This window comes from Tachyglossus aculeatus, chromosome 21 (assembly GCF_015852505.1).
Source record: "Tachyglossus aculeatus isolate mTacAcu1 chromosome 21, mTacAcu1.pri, whole genome shotgun sequence".
Lineage (NCBI taxonomy): Eukaryota > Metazoa > Chordata > Mammalia > Monotremata > Tachyglossidae > Tachyglossus > Tachyglossus aculeatus.
The window spans coordinates 81,602,776-81,621,605 of NC_052086.1; the positions used below are offsets into that span (position 1 = coordinate 81,602,776).

The 18,830-nt window shown below is 50.2% G+C and overlaps 1 protein-coding gene across 2 annotated transcripts in view; it reads right to left on the reverse strand.

Moving 5' to 3' along the window:
- Window positions 1-7,440: 7,440 nt before the first annotated feature.
- The window catches only part of TEKT4 (tektin 4), a 49,621-nt gene continuing 38,231 nt past the window's right edge, over window positions 7,441-18,830 (reverse strand). Inside the window, exons 4-6 of one of the 2 annotated variants that reach the window (XM_038763339.1) lie at window positions 15,083-15,203; window positions 11,259-11,413; window positions 7,441-7,736 (exon numbers count right to left, since the gene is read on the reverse strand). In XM_038763339.1, the coding sequence (XP_038619267.1) occupies window positions 7,520-7,736; window positions 11,259-11,413; window positions 15,083-15,203 (493 nt within the window). In that variant the 3' untranslated portion in view covers window positions 7,441-7,519. Of the gene's footprint in view, window positions 7,737-11,258; window positions 11,414-15,082; window positions 15,306-18,830 lie in introns of both variants that reach the window. The other variant, XM_038763338.1, reaches the window with a different exon arrangement.

An 18,830-nucleotide genomic window follows, 5' to 3' on the forward strand; every position in this document is an offset into this window, starting at 1 on the left:
CCATATTCCCAGCACAATCTGCCCTGAGTTCTCAGGTAGGTGAGAGGGGTGCCTGGATTGGGCTGCTGGGAGAAACTCAGCCTTTAGCCTCTGAGGGACACAAACCCCTCAGACTGGTTATGTGGAAGTCAAGGGGGCTTATCCAAAGGGACCCCAGATTTAAAGGGTAGACAGATCAAGGCCTATGCAGGACCCAGAATGGGAAAAACATGTTTGCAGATTCAGGAGGGTGGAAGCAGAAGCCTGCTGATGGCCAGAGAGGATTTGTTCCAGGCTGGAGAATGAAGGACTGGGTGTGAGGCTCTCTCCCTGGACGAGGGGAGACTGGTAAATTTTCCCGGTTGGGTTTCATGACCCCAAAGGCACGGCCACCCCATGGGAAGCAGCTTTGCTTTCAGAGTGTCAGCTCAATGGAGCAGGTCATCCCCTTCAGGAAAGCAGTGGCTATGGCCTTGTAGGTTTTGGAGTATGTGTGTGTCCAATACAAGGTTCTCCTTTCGCTATCATCCCAAGAGGATAATAATAATAATAATAATGATGGCATCTGTTAAGCACTTACTATGTGCCAAGCACTGTTCTAAATGCTGGGGTAGACACAAGGTAATCAGGTTGTCCCATGTGGGCTCACAGTCTTAATCCCCATTTTACAGATGAGGTAACTGACGTACAGAGAAGTCAAGTGACTTGCCCAAAGTCACACAGCTGCTCAGTGGCAGAGCCGGGATTAGAACCCCATGACCTCTGACTCCAAAGCCCGTGCTCTTTCCACTATGCCATGCTGCTTCTCTAGGATGCAGACCTACACAAGATTGTGGGTAGTTTTTATTAGTTAATTAATTAATTTGTTAAGCACTTGTTATATGTCAAGCACTGTTCTAAGCACAAGTTAATCAGGTTGGACTCAGTCCCTGTCCCACATGGGGCTCACAGTCTAAGTAGAAAGGAGAACAGGTTTTGAATCCCCATTTTACAGCTGAGGAAACTGGGGCACAGAAAAGTGAAATGACTTGTCCAAGCTCACACAGGAGGCAACTGGCAGAGTCAGTATTGGAACCTAGGTCCTCTGACTCGCAGGCTGGGTCTTTTCCCACTAGGATTGTTAGCTTGCTTGTGAGCAGGGAATGTGTCTGTTATATTGTTGTGCTGTACTCTCTCAAGCGCTTAGTACAGTGCCCTGCACACAGTAAGCACTCAATAAATATGACTGATTGATTGATTGATTGATAAAATGACACTTCTTCCTAATCTAGAGGAGCAGCATGGTTTAGAGGAAAGAGCCCGGGCTTGGGAGTCAGAGGATGTAGGTTCTAATTCCGGCTCCACCACTTATCAGCAGTGTGATTTTGGACAAGTCACTTAACTTCTCTGTGCCTCAGGTACCTCATCTGGAAAATGGGGATTAAGACTGTGACCCCCCCCAAAGTGGGACAACCTGATGACCTTGTTACCTACCCCAGCACTTAGAACAGTGTTTGGCACATAGTAAGTGCTTAATAAATACCATCATTATTATTATTACCTCATCTGGAAAATGGGGAATAAGACTGTGAGCCCCAAGTGGGACAACCAGGTGACCTTGTTACCTACCGCAGCACTTAGAACAGTGCTTGGGACATAGTAAGCACTTAACAAATACCATAATAATTATTATTACACAGTAAGTGCTTAACAAATACCATTATTATTATTATTATTATAATCAGAGGTTAGGGCACCAGATGACCACAGTGGACATCGTAGCAGACCAGAGGTGGGCCACACTGTAGAATGGGAAGCCAGAACCAGAGATGATGAACCTGAAGGACCCCAGACAGAGAGAGCGCAGCAATGCTTGAACAGCGATTATAGGTTGATAGACTGTGGATACTGCACTCCTGGGATTCAGGTGTGGCCAAGTGTCACAGGAACTGTACTTACTGTTTACATTAGGCCGTGGAAAGGGTTGGAACAGATCACAATCCGGGTGATGTGTTAGCTTAAGGTTTCATTCATCCTATTTAGCAACTGTTTGTCTAGAAAAGGCCCCCACAGGTATCCTTCTTGATGTGGACTCTGCAGACAGCATGTCTGTTGAGACAAACTATCCTCTGCTTGAAAAAAGGAGGGAGGGTGAGGGGTGTAGATCAGTTCCACTGATCCTTACACTTAGGCGAGGGAGGAGGGAGCCAGAAGAGTCATTCATTCATTCATTCATTCAATCATATTTATTGAGCACTTCCTGTGTGCAGAGCACTGTACAAGTGCTTGGAAAGACCAAATCAGTAATAGAGACAATCCCTGCCCACATGGGGCTTATGTAGTGCCCCTCCCTGAAGGCCTAGATAAGCCAATCAGAGAGAAAGATCAGGAAAGACAAGAGGGGCCAGGTTGGGGAAGAAGATGACCCTCAGCCATCTTGAGGAGAAGAGGTAGTGAGCTGTGTGCCTGAGAGATGAGGCAGAGATAGAGATGCTGGGACTTGGGTGGAGAGTGAGTAGGGTGCCCCCCAAACCTGCATTAGAACAGGAAAACTGGAGGGCCTCAGGGCCCAGTGGAGGCTGACAGGGTAGTGGAAAGAGCCTGGGTTTGGGAGCCAGAGATCGTGAGTTCTAATACTGGCTCCACTAGTCAGCTGTGTGACTTTGGGCAAGTCACTTAATATCTCTGTGCCTCCATTATCTCATCTGTAAAATGGGGATTAAGACTGTGAGCCCAAGATCCGCCCTTTCCTCTCCGTCCAAACCACTACCTTGTTGGTGCAATCACTCATTATATCCCGAGTGAATTACTGCATCAGCATCCTTTCTGATCTCCCAACCTCCTGTCTCTCCCTGCTTCACTCTATACTTCACTCTGCTACGTGGATTATCTTTCTACAGAAACACTCAGGGCATGTCACCCCGCTCCTCAAAAATCTCCAGTGGTTGCCTATCAACCTTCATATGAAGCAAAAACTCCTCACTATTGGCTTCAAAGCTCTCCATCACCTTGCCCCCTCCTACCTCACCTCCTTTCTCTCTACAGCCCAGCGTGCACACTCTGCTCCTCTCCCACCAACCTCCTCACTGTGCCTTGTTCTCATCTGTCCCACGTCAACCCCTGGCCCACGTCCTACCACTGGCCTGGAATGCCCTCCCTCCTCACATCCACCAAATTAGCTCACTTTTCCCCTTCAAAGCCCTACTGACAGCTCACCTCCTCCAGGAGGCCTTCCCAGACTGAGCCCCGCTTTTCCTCTGCTCCTCCTCCCCTCCCCATCGCCCCTACTCCCTCCCTCTGGTCTACCCCCTTCCCTCCCCACAGCACTTGTGTATATATGTACATATTTATTATTCTATTTATTTTATCAATTATGTGTATGTATCTATCATTCTATTTATCTATTTTGATGCTATTGATGCCTGCATACTAGTTTTGTTTTGTTGTCTGTCTCCCCCCTTCGAGACTGTGAATTCCTTGTTGGGTAGGGATTGTCTCCATCTGTTGCTGAATTGTACTTTCCAAGCTCTTAGTACAGTGTAATGCATACAGTAAGCACTCAATCAATACGATTGAAAAAATGAATGAATGAATGTGGGATAACCTGATTACCTTGTATCTACCCCAGTGCTTAGAATAGTGCTTGGCACATAGCGCTTAACAAATACCATTATTATTATTATTGTTAGAAGCTTCTAGAGTGGCTCCTGGTGCTCTTTTGGCCAGGATTTAGGGCTGAGAACCCAGTGGGGAGATAAATTGTTCATGGTGTTTGTATCGGTCACACAGAAATACTCCAAAGCCGAGTCTCGGAGGCTCAATCTGCAGTAGCTGATGAGAAGTGGCAGGTGCGATCCAGAGAGGATAAATTAGGGAGTCCAGCGGAAGGGCTGTGGGGGCCTTTCACGGCACACAGTGACTGACTACTGGTCAATAAGGTATCGCACTCCTGGGATTCAGGTGGGGGAAGCAACCAGGACACAGAAAACAAAGATCCTGCCTGCCTTCTTCTGGCTAAGAAGATGGAAACTTGGATTAAAGAGACATTCATTTTGGGGGTCTGCAGGGAGTTATTCCTCAGAGGGTTGAATTTTGCTGCTCAAGGAGCCTCCGAAGTAATATCGTTTATTCCCCTCTCATGAGGAGCTACATAGGGTCACTTAACTTCTCTATGCCGCGGTTTCCTCAGCTGTAAAATGGGGATTAATTATTTACTCTTGCCCCCCCCTCTTCCTTCCCTTGGACTGTGAGTCCCTTGTGGGACAGGGACTTTGTCCTAGTTGATTGTCCTGTATCTACCTCAACACTTAGTATTGTGCTTGGCACATAGTAAGCGCTTAACACATACCACATGTATTATTCTTATGAAACTAGCCCCATTCCCACACTGTCTGTGCTCCCCACCTTTCCCTTGTCCCTTGGCCTATCATGGTCCTTGGTCGCACACATGCAACTCCCTAGTCTTCCCCGTCTCTGCCTACCTAGCAAGCATTCTCCTGTACTGTCCATTTCCACGTCTGTGGCTTCAACAAGTCAGCCCTACTTACTTTCTTCTTCAATCATCCCAGACGCCAGTCTTGGGGTAGGTAGGGTCTGGTCACCTCCCATGGCAGGGAGGAGAATGGGGAGGGAGGGAATGAGTAAGAGCCTTGGGAGTGTCCACGACTTCCATCTGCTTCCTCCCCCTCTGTCCCGGTCCAGGCTCAACCACCGGATTCAGCAACCTTTTGGGGGTGGAGTCAGAGTGTACACCAGAGACCAGGGATATGAGTTTTCTAGAGAGGGATCGCCATATGAAGTGTAGGGCATGCCCCGGGAGGCTCTGCCACAGGCGCCCCATCTTCCCCCGAAGCACCTACATCCCATATTCTGACCAGTGATAGGGTCAGCTGCCCTGCCTTCTAATCCCAGCTCTGCCCCTTGCCCACAGGGTGACCTTGGTCAAACCACTTCATCTCTCTGGGCTTCAATTTCTTCATCTGTTAAATGGGGATTCAACCCCTTTTCTCCCTCTCACTTAGACTGTGAGTACCATATGGGGCAGGGACTATGTCTGATCTGATTATCTTGCGTCCAGCCCTGCACTTAGTACAGTGCTCCACACATAGTAAAGTGTTCAATAGTGACCACGATTATGGCTATTATTACGCTGGAATCCTCTGGGAGTCCATCAGGTTCCTAGAACGATTCTCCCTCCTGGCTAGAGAAGAAATGACATGCTGGGGTCTGATAAACCTCTGGACTTGGTCCCTTGTTTTCCAAATGGCAGTCCCTGGTGGCCCCCAGTGATGCAGAACAGGACAAGGCACACCACTGAGTTCCGGGGGAAATAATCCAATGGCGGGCATCCTGCTCAAGCCAGCAGTATGTTGGCCTCAGCATGATCTTCCACCTCTCTCGCCCCCATCCTCTTAGCTGGCAATTTTGTTCAAGCAACCATTCTAGATCTCCCCTAGTTACCAAAGGAAGACCTGACCCCATCTGCTGTGCAGCATACCTCTGGACTTTTAGGAGCCACCAAAACTGAATCTCGAGGACAACTTGGAGAACCTGTCCCTTCTGCACGCATTGAATCCCATTTTACAGATGAGGAAACTGAGGCACAGAGAAGTTAAGTGAGTTGCTCAAGGTCAAACATCAGGCAAGTGGCAGAGCCAGGATTAGAACACAGGGCTTCTGAGTCCTAAACTCATGTGCTCTTGCCACCAAGTCCTGGGGGCGAAGAGGCTCCCCTCAGAGCTGCTCTAGATTTTGAAGGTGCAGTGGCCCACAGAATGGTGCATGCAACACCATCAAATGATGTCATCACATGCCAGAGAGCCATGAGGCTTCACGCCCATCTGTGCTTGGTGTTCTCAAACGCCATCAGGGACAGCTCTGCCAATGAGTCAGCCCCCAGGAAGAAAACTGAGAGGCAGTGTGGTCTAGTGGATAGAGCACGAACCTGAGAGGTAGAAGGACCTGGGTTCTAATCCCAGCTCTGCTTCTTGTCTGCTGTGTGACCTTGGGCAAGCCTATTAACTTCTCAGGGCCTCAGTTACCTCATCTGTAAAATGGGGATTAAGACTGTGAGCTCCATGTGGAGCACAGACTGTGTCCAAACTGAATACTCGTATCGTACCCACCCCAGTGCTTAGTACAGTGCCTGGAACATAGTAAAATATAGTAAAAATAGTAAAACACGTTGTCTCATTCAACCCACATATCCCACCAAATACCTTCACCATACCCTCACCAAATACCTTCACCATATCCTCACCAAATCCTTTCGGTCTCACCTTCACAACATCACCAAGATCCACCCTTTCCTCTCCATACAAGCAGCTACCACATAGGTACAATCACTCACCCTATCCCGACTGGATTACTGCATCAGCCTCCTTTCTGATTACTCCCAACCTCCCGCCTCACCCGACTCCAGTCCATACTTCACTCCACTGCCCAGATTATCTTTCTACAGAAATGTTCGGGGCATGTCACCCCCCTCCTCAAAAATCTCCAGTGGTTGCCCACCCACCTCTGTAGCAAACAAAAACTCCTCACTATTGTCTTTAAAGCTCTCCATCACCTTGCCCCCTCCTACCTCACCTCTCTTCTCTCCTTCTACGTCCAGGTCTGCACACTCCACTACCTCTGGTGCTAACCTTGTCACTGTACCTCCATCTCAACTGTCTCGCTGCCATCCTACCTCTGGCCTGGAACGCCCTCCCTCCTCAAATCCGCCAGACAATCACTCTTCCTCCACCTTTAAAGCCCTACTGAAGATACGTCCTCCATGAGGCCTTCCCAGACTAAGCCTTCCTTTTTCTCAGCTCCCACTCCCTTCCAAGTACCATGATTCGCTCCCTTTGCTCTTCCCCATCTCCCCGCCCCCACAGCACTTATGTATATAGCTATAATTCTATTTATTTCTATTTATGCCTGTTTACTTGTATTGATGTCTGTCTTCCCCCCTCTAGACTGTGAGCCCATTGTGGGAAGGGAATGTCTCTCTTTATTCACTGTATTGTACTTTCCAAGTGCTTAGTATAGTGCTCTGCACACAGTAAGTGCTCAGTAAATACGATCAAATGAATGAATGAAAATACTGAACAGATTCCATTCAAAAAAACAAAGTTGAAGCACATACTTCCTAACAAATGACGGGTGGCAAATGTGGAGGACTGGGGCTCTCCAGCCTCCCCTGGGCACTCGCACCCGGTTCCTCAACAACTCTAGGACACCTAGCACCAGGAGGCCTTGCCCGGGGGCACCTGCTACCCCCAGTGACTGACCACGGCCACCCAGTTTCCCTCCAGGGAGACTCCTATTTGCAGCCAGACCCATCGCAAGAGTCCTGACAGACACTCTGAGTTTGCGCCCACTCAGACAGACTTTGGCAAAAATGGCCTGAAGGCTCCAGGATTCTGGAGTGAAAACCAAGCAGTCTGGTTCAACTGTGCCTCTGCCCACTGGAAAGGGGATGGATGGACTCTGAAAGTGAACGATGCTTTTTATTCCTACAACTGTTTCACTTCTACAAGAATACTGAGCTTTCTCCCACCAGCTGCAGGGCTGGCTGCTACCGGTAGCCGGCCAGCTTGAGGATGTCAGGGTAGCGGGAGCGGTGGGCCAGGCACTGCTGCCGATCGATGAAGAGACTGTGGGATTTGGTGTCGATCTCCTTCTCCAGGCTCATCCGAGTGTCTTCCAGGCTCCTCAGGGCCTGCTCTGCTTCCAGAAGCTTCTGCTTGAGAGCTCCAATGGATTGAGTCAGTTCCTCCACCTCATGGACCAGACTAAACCAGACAGGGACAGAGATAAATGGGAAATGCTTTAGAGCATGACTGGTGCGGTTCACAGCTAGGCACCGACTTCCTACATACATACACACAAACACAAACACACACACACACGTGTTGAACTGATGCTTTCTGCACTGAGGAGGTGGCCAGGGTGTGCAGCTGGGCCCATCCTGCTTGTAGGGGCTACAGGGAGAAAGGAACAGGAGACAGGGGTCTGGGAGAGGGCTCAGGGCAAAGGATCAAGAAAAGGGGCCAAGGAAAGAGGAAAGGGAACAAGGATAGTGCAAAGAGGCTAGGGAGAGGGGAAAGGGAACAGGCAGAGGGCAAAGGGGTCAGGGAGAGGGAACAAGGGATGTCTCCCCACATCAAGCAAAGTCTCCTCACAACCAATTTCGAGGCTCTCCAATTTAGTCCAGTTTATATAGCTGCTCATCCTCTAATGTTGTCTTTCTACATTCACTCCCTTGAAGAACTCACTCGCTTCTATGGCTTCAACTACCATCCCCATCGGCTTGCATTTCCTCCAGTCTTTAGGACATCCCTACTTGGCTGTACCACCTACATCTCTAGCTTTCTTTCTATTTATTTTGATGACACCTGTCCACATGTTTTGTTTTGTTGTCTGTCTCCCCCTTCTGGACTGTGAGCCCGTTGTTGGGTAGGGACCATCTCTATATGTTTCCAACTTGTACTTCCCAAGTGCTTAGTACAGTGCTCTGCACACAGCAAGCGCTCAATAAATACGATTGAATGAATGAATGAATCTCAAACACAGCATGCATCTCACGTAGCATCTCACCAGTTGTTCCATGTTTAACTGCCTCCTCAAATCCCCTGTCCCCCTGCTTCCCCCATCCCTTGCCCCTAATGACCTGGCCACCTACTTCACTGAGAAAATTGAAACTACAAGGCGTGATCTCCTTAAAATCTCCAGTCCTTCCCTCCTCCTGACCCTTACGCAACTCTCCCATCCTTCCCAGCAGTATGTCAAGAGGAGATCTCCTGCCTTCTCTCCAAATCCATCCCCTCCACCTGCATATTCATTCATTCAATCGTATTTATTGAGTGCTTACTGTGTGCACAGCACTGGACTAAGCGCTTGGGAAGTACAAGTTGGCAACACATGGAGATGGTCCCTACCCAACAGCAGGCTCACAGTCTAGAAGCACCTTATCAAAACACCTGCCCTCTCCCTTCTTCCCTCCCTGACTGCCATCTTCAACTATTCGCTCTCCAATGCCTTCTTCCCCACTGCTTTCAAACAAGCCCCTGTCACCCCTATTCTAAAAAAACCTAACTTGACCCCACAGCTCACTCCAGCTATCACTGCACCTCCCTCCTACCATTCCTCTCCAAATTCCTGAGCAAATTGTCTACACCTGTTGGCTCAAGTTCCTCTCCTCCAATTCTCTCCTTGACCCCCTCCAATCTGGCTTCCATCCCCTTCATTCCACAGAAACTGGCCTCTCAAGGTCCCATCACCGTAGACATCAGCACTATCCTTACAATCTGTCTCACAACCCTGTAACCTTGCCCTAATCCTTGACTCATCTCTCTCATTATTCAATCCACATAAACTATTTGCCATCAAATCGTGTCAGTTCAATAATTACATCACTAAAATCTGTCCTTCTCTCTCCAAACAATCTGCTACCATACTGATTCAAGCACTTATCCAATCCCACCTTAACTAATACATGTGCCTCCTTGCTGACCTCCCTGCCTCCTGTCTCTCCTCACTTCAGTCTATACTTCACTCTGCTGTCCAGACCATTTTTCCTGAAGCAGCATTGCCTAGTGGAAAGAACGTGGGCCTGGAAATCAGAAAGAACTGGGCTCTAATCACAGCTCCACCACTTGACTGTAAACTCATTGTGGGTAGGGAACGTGTCTTCCAATTCTGTTATACTGTACTCTCCCAAGGTCTTAGAACAGTGACCTGCACAGAGTAAGTGCTTAATAAATACCATTGATTGACTGATGAACTGAGGAGAGTGTGAAATACTGAGTTCTTATCTATACAGAAAGAGAATTAAATGGAATTTTTAATAATAATAAGAATAAGATGATGGCATTTGTTAAGAGCTTACTATGTGCCAAGCATTGTTCTAAGCACTGGGGTAGATACCAGGTCATCAGATTGTCCCACGTGGGGCTCACAGCCTTAGTCCCCATTTTACCAATGAAGCAAATGAGGCACAGAGAAGTTAGGTTAAGTGGCTCGCAGACAAGTGGCGGAGCCAGGATTAGAACCCATGACCTCTAACTCCCAAGTTCGCACTCTTTCCACTAAGCCACGCTGCTTCTATTTGGGAACATTTGAGTTAATGTGGAAGTGCCTCTGGTGGCGAGGGGTGGGGGGGGGTGCCATTTTCAGGGGGACCAGCTCCCCAAGACGATAGAAGTTAATTGGATTTGTGTACAAAGTTCTAGGGATGCCCCCAGGCAATGCAGAGTGAGAATCGCTGGCACTAATTAGAAACTGATCAAGAATACCGCAGTGCTGTTGAGCACTTGAGAGCTGATCTCTGTCCTCCCTATGGCCACGGGATATGCACGGTGAAGATGACCACTTTTAAATCACTAGAGTTGCATTTGAATGGTCATGCCCAGCATACGTAATGCCCAAGCAGCTGCTGGCCCTAAGATGACTCTTTGGCGGAAGAAGGAAATGACCAATTTCCGGCTGCTCTCTAGGTGGCATTCATGGGAATTGCAGGGAATAAAATATGAGCCCAGGTGTGGGACAGGGTGTCTTTGGGTACTGCGGGGCTGGTGTTCAGTCCGCAGAGAGGGCTCTTTCAGCAGGGGTCCACTGGGGAAACAATGTCTGTATTGTAGGGGAGAGACTGGGGATGGGAACCAACTGGAAGAGCCAACCCAGACCAGTGCCCATAGAGCACCATCACTGCTTTCGAATGAGAGACAGGGCAGGGAGAAGCTTGAGGTCCTTGTTAACAGGGAGGTAAAGCACAGGGGTGGGAGTGGGGAGCTTCGGGAGAGATTTCAAAAGGTCGAGGACCATCACTGGGGCTGTTAGCATGGGAGTCAAAGAGAGAGGAAAATCATGTTACTGAGTGGAAAAGAGGACACGGCTGCAGTAGGCCAGAAGGACTATCCATTGGTGGAAATCGGTCTGGTGCCTGGATTCCTGCCAATGGTGCCAGCAGGAGAGGGGAGAGGCGAAGAGGGTGGTCTGGGGCTGAGGCGATAGAGACGCTGGGGATGAGGGAGTTTGTGTGGGGAGGGTGGTGTCCAGGATGTGTCATAAGGGAGGGGAAGGGTGCTGGGGAATCCAGGAGGGAATTGGGGGCTTGAAAATGGGACAGAGGGGTCTCAAGATCAGTTTTCTTTTTTCCAAGGAAGTGAGCTGCTTGGGGGGAGGCTATTTTTGCTTATCTTCTGGGTGCCAAATTTGGTCCCAACCCCACTCTAGTGTTGCCTTGAACTGCTCATTCACCCCACCCCAGACATAGCGAGGTGAGAGAACCACTTAAAATCCGCACGATGCCTTACCTGAGCTGCGCTTCGTCCTTGCAGAGCTCAACATTGGGCCTCTGAGATCTCTGGTATAGCCTCGTCTGAGCCACTTTCAAGGGGGTTTCCTTATCCTTAATGGCTTGTTTGAGAGAAGAGATGGTGTTTTCCTGGCTGCCGATCTCCGTGAGGGTCTGTTGAAGAAATTTGCCATGGTGATCACTGTCAAAACCCAATATTGGTCATGTCCCTGCTGAGAGTGTGAGAGAGTGAGTGAGTGAGAGTGTGTGTGTGTGTGCGTGCGTGTGAGTGTGTGTGTGTATGTATGTTGACAGAGAGAGAGAGAGAGAGAGAGAGAGAGAGAGGAGAGAGAGAGAGCATCATCTCTGGACAGAGCACTGTGTGTTTCAGAGATTAAGGATGATACAGAAGCTTGCATTTTACAGGAAAAGGGAGATTGGAGGATACATGCGGAATAAACAAGAAACTATCTAATCCCAACTGTTGCCCCCACCCCACCCTCCAACATGCCAGAATGTGAGCTCGTTTAGGGCAGGGAATGTGTCTGTTTTTTTCTTCTATTGTATCTCCCAAATGCTTAGTACAGTGTTCTGCACACAGTAAGCACTCAATAAATGTGACTGACTGACTGACTGAATGAATGAATGAATGAATGAAAAACAGCTGGGACCATTCTGCTTGGTATGTCAGCCTATTTGAGGCCAGAGGGTGTTTAGGGGCCTGAATCCTCTGGACAATTTGGCAGTGCTACAGTGTACGCTGTGAGCCTCTTGTGGGTCAGGGACTGTCAGATCTGATGATTTCTGAATCTACCCCATTGCACAGTGCTTGGCACAGAATGAAGGCCGAACAAAGGTCGTTCATTATTAATTCAGGTAGAGCTCAGCTTGGAACTCTGAGTGGGCTCACTCAGGTTGAGAGAGCCAGACAGACATGGGCAAAGTCAGGCAGAGAGGCAGGATGATACAGAGACAGAGTGAGAGAGACACAGTGAGAGAGACAGAAACAGACAGGCAGAAAATGACAGAGAGAAATAGAGAAGGACTGAGAGAAACTGAGGAAGAGGCCAGAAAGAGAAACAGAAAATATACAGGAAGAGAAAGGAAGAAAGAGACAGACAGAGATAGAAACAAATAGAGAAAGGGAGAGGCAGAGAGACAGGCACAGAGACAGAGAGAACTACAGAGATAGGAAGGCAGAGACAGGCAGACAGGACAGAGAAAGTGAGATGGGAGAGAAACAGGGAAGCAAAAGGAAACAGATGACAGAGACAGAGTCAGAGAGGTAGAGAGATTCAAAGGCAGAGTCAGAGAGAGAAGAAACAGAGAGACAGAGTCAGAGAGACAGAAAGTCTGAAAGACAGAAACAGAGATGGAAACTCAGAAAAAGATAGATATGCAGGGAAAGAGATAGAAAGAGACAGAGACAAAGAAGGTCAAAGTCATAGAAACTCAGAAAGAGAAACAAAGAAACAGAAACAGAGAATCTCATTAAGAGATGGGAAGTCAGGGAGGGCGAGATAGAGAGAAAGCTAAAGGTAGAGACACAGAGAGAAAGAGGGAGTGAGATATAGAGACAGAAAAAAGCAGAGACAAGGACAGTAAAATGCACAAAGAGACACAGATGAGATCTCCTCCCTCCTCTCCAGTGCTACTCCGGCCACCTGTGCTTCTGACCCCATTCCCTCTCATCTTATGAAATCTCTCTCCCCGTCCCTCCTCCTCTCCTTAACTTCCATCTTCAACCGCTCATTCTCCACTGGTTCCTTCCCCTTTGCCTTCAAACATACCCCCGTCTCCTCCATCCTAAAATAAACCTCTCTTGACCCCACCTCCCCTTCTAGTTACCGCCCTCTCTCCCTCCTAACATTCCTTTCCAAACTCCTTGAGTGAGTCGCCTACACCCACTGCCTCGAATTCCTCAACGCCAACTCTCCCCTCAACCCCCTCCAATCTGGCTTCTGTCCCCTACATTCCACCGAAACTGCCCTCTCAAAGGTCACCACAGACCTCCTGATTGTCAAATCCAATGGCTCCTACTCTATCTTAATCCTCCTCGACTTCTCAGCCACCTTCGACACTGTGGACCACCCCCTTCTCCTCAACACGCTATCCAACCTTGGCTTCACAGGCTCCATCCTCTCCTGGTTCTCCTCTTATCTCTACGGCCATTCATTCTCAGTCTCTTTTGTGGGCTCCTCCTCCCCCTCCCATCCCCTTACTATAGGGTTTCCACAAGAGTCAGTTCTTGGTCCCTTTCTGTTCTCTATCTACACTCACTCCCTTGGTGAACTCAGTTGCTCCCACGGCTTCATATATCATCTCTACGCTGATGACACCCAAATCTACATCTCTGCCCCTGCTCTCTCTCCCTCCCTTCAGGCTCGTGTCTCCTCCTGCCTTCAAGACATCTCCATCTGGGTGTCTGCCCGCCATCTAAAACTCAATATGTCCAAGACTGAACTCCTTATGTTCCCTCCCAAACCTTGCCCTCTCCCTGACTTTCCCATCACTGTAGACGGCACTACCATCCTTCCCGTCTCACAAGCCCGCAAGCTTGGTATCATCCTCGACTCTGCTCTCTAGTTCACCCTTCACATCCAATCTGTCACTAAAAACTGCCGGTCTCAGCTCTGCAACATCACCAAAATCCACCCTTTCCTCTCCATCCAAACCGCTACCCTGCTGGTTCAATCTCTCAACCTGTCCTGACTGGATTACTGCATCAGCCTCCTCTCTGATCTCCCATCCTCCTGTCTCTCCCCACTTCAGTCTATACTTCACGCTGCTGCCCGGATCATCTTTGTGCAGAAATGCTCTGGGCATGTTACTCCCCTCCTCAAAAATCTCCAGTGGATACCAGTCAACCTATGCATCAGGCAAAAACTCCTCACTCTCGGCTTCAAGGCTCTCCATCACCTTGCCACCTCCTACCTCACCTCCCTTCTTTCCTTCTACAGCCCAGCCCGCACTCTCTGCTCCTCTGCCGCTAACCTCCTCACTGTACCTCATTCTCACCTGTCCCGCCATCGACCCCCAGCCCACGTCCTCCCCCTGGCCTGGAATGCCCTCCCTCTGCACATCCTCCCTTCAAAGCCCTGCTGAGAGCTAACCTTCTCCAGGAGGCCTTCCCAGACTGAGCCCCGTCCTTCCTCTCTCCCTCCCCTTTCCCCCGCCCTACCTCCTTCCCCACCCCACAGCACCTGTATATATGTTTGTACAGATTTATTACTCTATTTATTTTACTTCTACATATTTATTATTCTATTCATTTTACTTTGTTAATATATTTTGTTTTGTTGTCTGTCTCCCCGTTCTAGATTGTGAGCCCGTTGTTGGGAAGGGACCATCTCTGGATGTTGCCAACTTGTACCGTCCAAGCGCTTAGTACAGTGCTCTGCACACAGTAAGCGCTCAATAAATATGATTGGATGAATGAATGAAAGATAGAGGCAGAGAGATAGTGAGTCAGAAAAGTAGATGGGCAGATAGATTCAGAAAAAGAGAAAGAGACAGGAGGGAGACAGAGAGAGGAAGACAGACAGAGGCAGATAGATCAGAAAGAGGCAGAGAGACGAGAGAGGCAGAGAGAGAGGGAAACAGGACAGAGAGGCAGGGAGAGAGAAGGAGAGAGGCAGACAGAGGGAGAGAGAGGGAGAGAGGCATAGAGACAGAGGCAGACAAAGGAAGATAGAAGAGAGGGAGGCAGAGGGAGACAGCGTGAGCGGAGCAATAGAGAACGGGTAAGTGGTTGGCCACCGTCTGGGCACAGGAGCCGGAGCTAAGTGGCATGGGCCATGGGGGCTGGGCCCGGCAGGGAAGCTGCAGAATGCCGCCCCTTACCATGTGCAGGTTGTGCTCCAGCTTGTGCTTGGCATCTTCCACCTCTTCACAGCGTAGAGCCAGGGCCTGGTTCACGGCATCAAACTGCATGTGCACATCTTCTGCGGTGTCGTGGAGCACACTGTCGATCAGAGAGCGGAGGCTGGCAGACGCCGTCCTCTCCCGCTCCGCCCGGTGGATGTTGTCATGGGAAAACTTGGCCCACGAGTCCGGGTGGGAGGCACTACAGGGAGGAAAGGAGGGAGCCCAGGGGAGCGGTCGGCCAGCCTGCCCCTGCCCCTGCCGGAGCCCAGGAAGCCGAAGTCCCGGCTGGCCGGCAGCCTGGCTCCGTAGCTCTCTAACGGCCACCGGCCTCTCCCGCTCAGGGCCACGGCGGCCACGGGCGAGCAAGGCAGCTTCCCCTGGATGTGCTGTCAGAAGGTGGGGAAAGGAGCTAAGGACTGCGGTTGGGGGTGGGGATAGGGGCAGGAGGGGTTGAAATCTGCAGGCACCCAGCTTTCCTGGGCTTGTGGCACAAATGACGCCTAGGGGATCTGGGACCTAGAAGGGGTCACAATGGCTCTGGAGCAATCGAGCTGGCTCAGGATGCCGCTGGGGAGAGTCCAGGGTTCCCATGGGCATATGGATGATAGCACCATGCGGAGGAGGGAAGGGAGTTCCAGTGGGGTGGGAAGGTGTGAGCAGAGTGTCAGTGGCAGCAGAGCCTCCTATGTCATCCCGAAAGAGACATGCTGAGAGAAAGAAATTGTTCTCCCCCATGCCAGAAGAGTGTAGAATATACTGAGGGAAGAGGGTGGAGGCAGACTGAGAACCCATATTTCCTCCCCATTTTACAGATGTGGAAATTGAAGCACACAGAAGTTGAGTGACTCACAGCATGGCCTACTGGAAAGTGCCCGGGCCTGGGAATCAAGAGACGTGGGTTCTAATCCTAGCGCCACCCCTTGCCTGCTAGGTGACCCTGGGCGAGCCACTTGACTACTTTGTGTCTCAGTTTCCTCACCTATGAAATGGGGATGAAATACCTGTTTTCTCTCCCCACTCGGACTGTGAGCCCCATGTGGGATGGGGTCTGGGTCCAACCCAATTGTCTTGCTTGTCCCCCAGAGCTTAGTACAGCACTGTATATAGTAAGCACTTAACCACAACCACTAAGCGGTGGGAAGTTCCAGGTAGTAAGGTAGTTGGGAGATGAAAAACTCATGGACAGGAGGGCTGTTTGAATGGAGAGGAGGGTTTGGATGCGGGGGAAGAAAAATAGGCCCGATTAAGGAACAGACTGAATGTAAGGAGAAGACAGAGTGGTCATGGTTTAGTGGATAGAGCCTGGGCCTGGGAATCTGAAGGACCTCGTTCTAATCCTGGCTCTGTCACTTGTCTGCTATGTGACCTTGGGCAAATCACTTCAATTCTCTGGGCCTCATTTATCTCATATGTATAATGAAGATTAAGACTTCATTCTGGGACAGGGACTGTGTCCACCTGGATTACCTTGTATCTACCCCAGATCTTAGAAAAGTGCCTGGCACATAGGCAGCACTTAACAAATACCATATATTATTATTACTATTATGTGTCAGAGATGACCCCAAGCTTGTGAGTGTCTTTACACCAGCCATTCTCTCTGGTTAGGCTGTACAGATAATGACTCCTACTTCTCTTGTGCTCTCCCAAGCACTAAGTACAGGGCTCTGCACAGAGTATGTGCTCAATAAATCCCCTGGAAGGAAGGATGATAATAATAATAATAATAATAATAATAATGGCATTTGTGAAGCGCTTACTATGTGCAAAGCACTGTTCTAAGTACTGGGGAGGATACAAGGTGATCAGATTGTCCCACTTGGGGCTCACAGTCTTCATTCCCATTTTCCAGATGAGGTCACTGAGGCACAGAGAAGTTAAGTTACTTGCCCAAAGTCACACAGCTGACAATTGGTGGAGCCGGGATTTGAGCCCAGGACTTCTGACTCCAAACCCTGTGCTCTTTCCACTGAGCCACGCTGCTTCTCTGATTGTAGTGGCTCACTACGATGGGAACTCAGGAGGGGTGGGTTCAGGAGGGAGGAGGAGAAGGAGTTTGGGTACTAGAAAGGCAGCCATGTATCTATGTCCAGGGGCAAGGGGAAATGTGAGATATCAGGAGACTTGGGTTCTAATCTTGGCTCCGCCACTTGTTTGCTATGTGACCTAGGGCAAGTAGCTTAACTTCTGTGTGCCTCAGTTAACTCATCTGCCAAATGGAGATGACTACTGTGAGCCCCATGTTGGACTTTGTCCAACCTGATTAGCTTCTAACTACCCCAGCGTCTAGAACAGTGCCTGGCACACTTAACAAATACCATTAAAACAAATGCCCGGCTGAGGAGAGGTCAAGGCTGGATGGTGGATTGGGCAGCTGTTGGCAGAGTGGTGGTTGCTGAAACTGAGGGAGAGAGGATGAGCTCTTCCCTACGAGCAGGAAATGCTCACTCCAGGCTTCTACAGAAAAGAGATGAGAATCAGGGGACACTCTCAGAATCTGAAAGGGAAAATCCTTAGGGCTCAGCTGTGTACCCCCTGGGCCACAAAATTCTCCCGAAAATCCAGTCAGGAGTCCCAGAGATCTGAGGGGAGGGGTGAGCTGCTGTTAATTACCCCCTGTCCCAAACCTCACTGCCTAGGGAGACAGGAGGCACTGGAGGCTCCTGCCACTGTTGCAGGTGCCAAGCCTCTCCCTAACCTGAGCCCTATCAATCAATCAAGAGTATTTATTGGATGCTTGCTGGGCGCAGGGCACTATACTGAGCACTTGGGAGGGTACAATATAACAGAGTTGGTGACACAATCCCTGCCCTCAAGGAGCTGACAGTCCAAATGGGGGTGAGCTCCTGGCCCCCTTGGGCCCCAGTCAGCAGCAGGGGACAAGCTATTGTTAACTCACCCTCCTCCCTGAATCCTGCACTCTTGGTGGGACTGGGACACACTGGGATGCCCCAACTCTCCTTCCTCACCCAGTCTTATCTCCACGCAGTCAGGGACAAGGTCCAGAGGCCATCCGCCTCTGCTCCCTCACGTCTCTGCCTGGCCAGGCTGGGCGTCAAGATATCAATGAGAGAAAAAAAGGGTTGTCCCAACCTAGAACCATGACTAGAGGAAGCTCCCTTGCCTCGGGTTGGGGTGAATGGGCCCGTAGAGTCAGGAGACAGAGTCCCCCACCACACCCACAGCTCCCCAGGGCCCCCACCACTCTCAAATACTGGCTCCCACTCACAGAGACACACATGCACTCAGAAAAGAGGCAAAGCAGCCACCCCCAAGGCAGAGGGCTGTTGATAGGAGGAGAGGAAACTCCATCTGCTGCCCCTGCAACCAGCTACTGAGTACTTCGATGTTCCAAAATGGTGACCCAGAGTGGGGTCTAAAGCTGCTGGCTGGAGCTCTGGAGCTGGGCTGGGGCTGGGACTGGAGCTGGGCTGGGGATGGGGCTGGACTGGGCTGGGGTTGATGCTGGGGCTGGTCTGGGCTGGGCTGGACTTGGGTGAGGCTGAGGAGGGACAGGGCTGGGGCTGGGCTAGGCTGAGCTGGGGCTGGGCTGCAGCTGGGACTGAGGCTGGAATGGACTGGGCTGGAACTGGGACTGGGTTGGGGTTGAGCTAGGCTGGGGCTGGATGGGCTGGGCTGGTGCTGAGGCTGGCCTGGGTTGGGGCTGGGGCTGGGCTGGGGCTGGGGCTGGGCTGGATGGGTTGCAGTGAACCTAAGGCTGGAG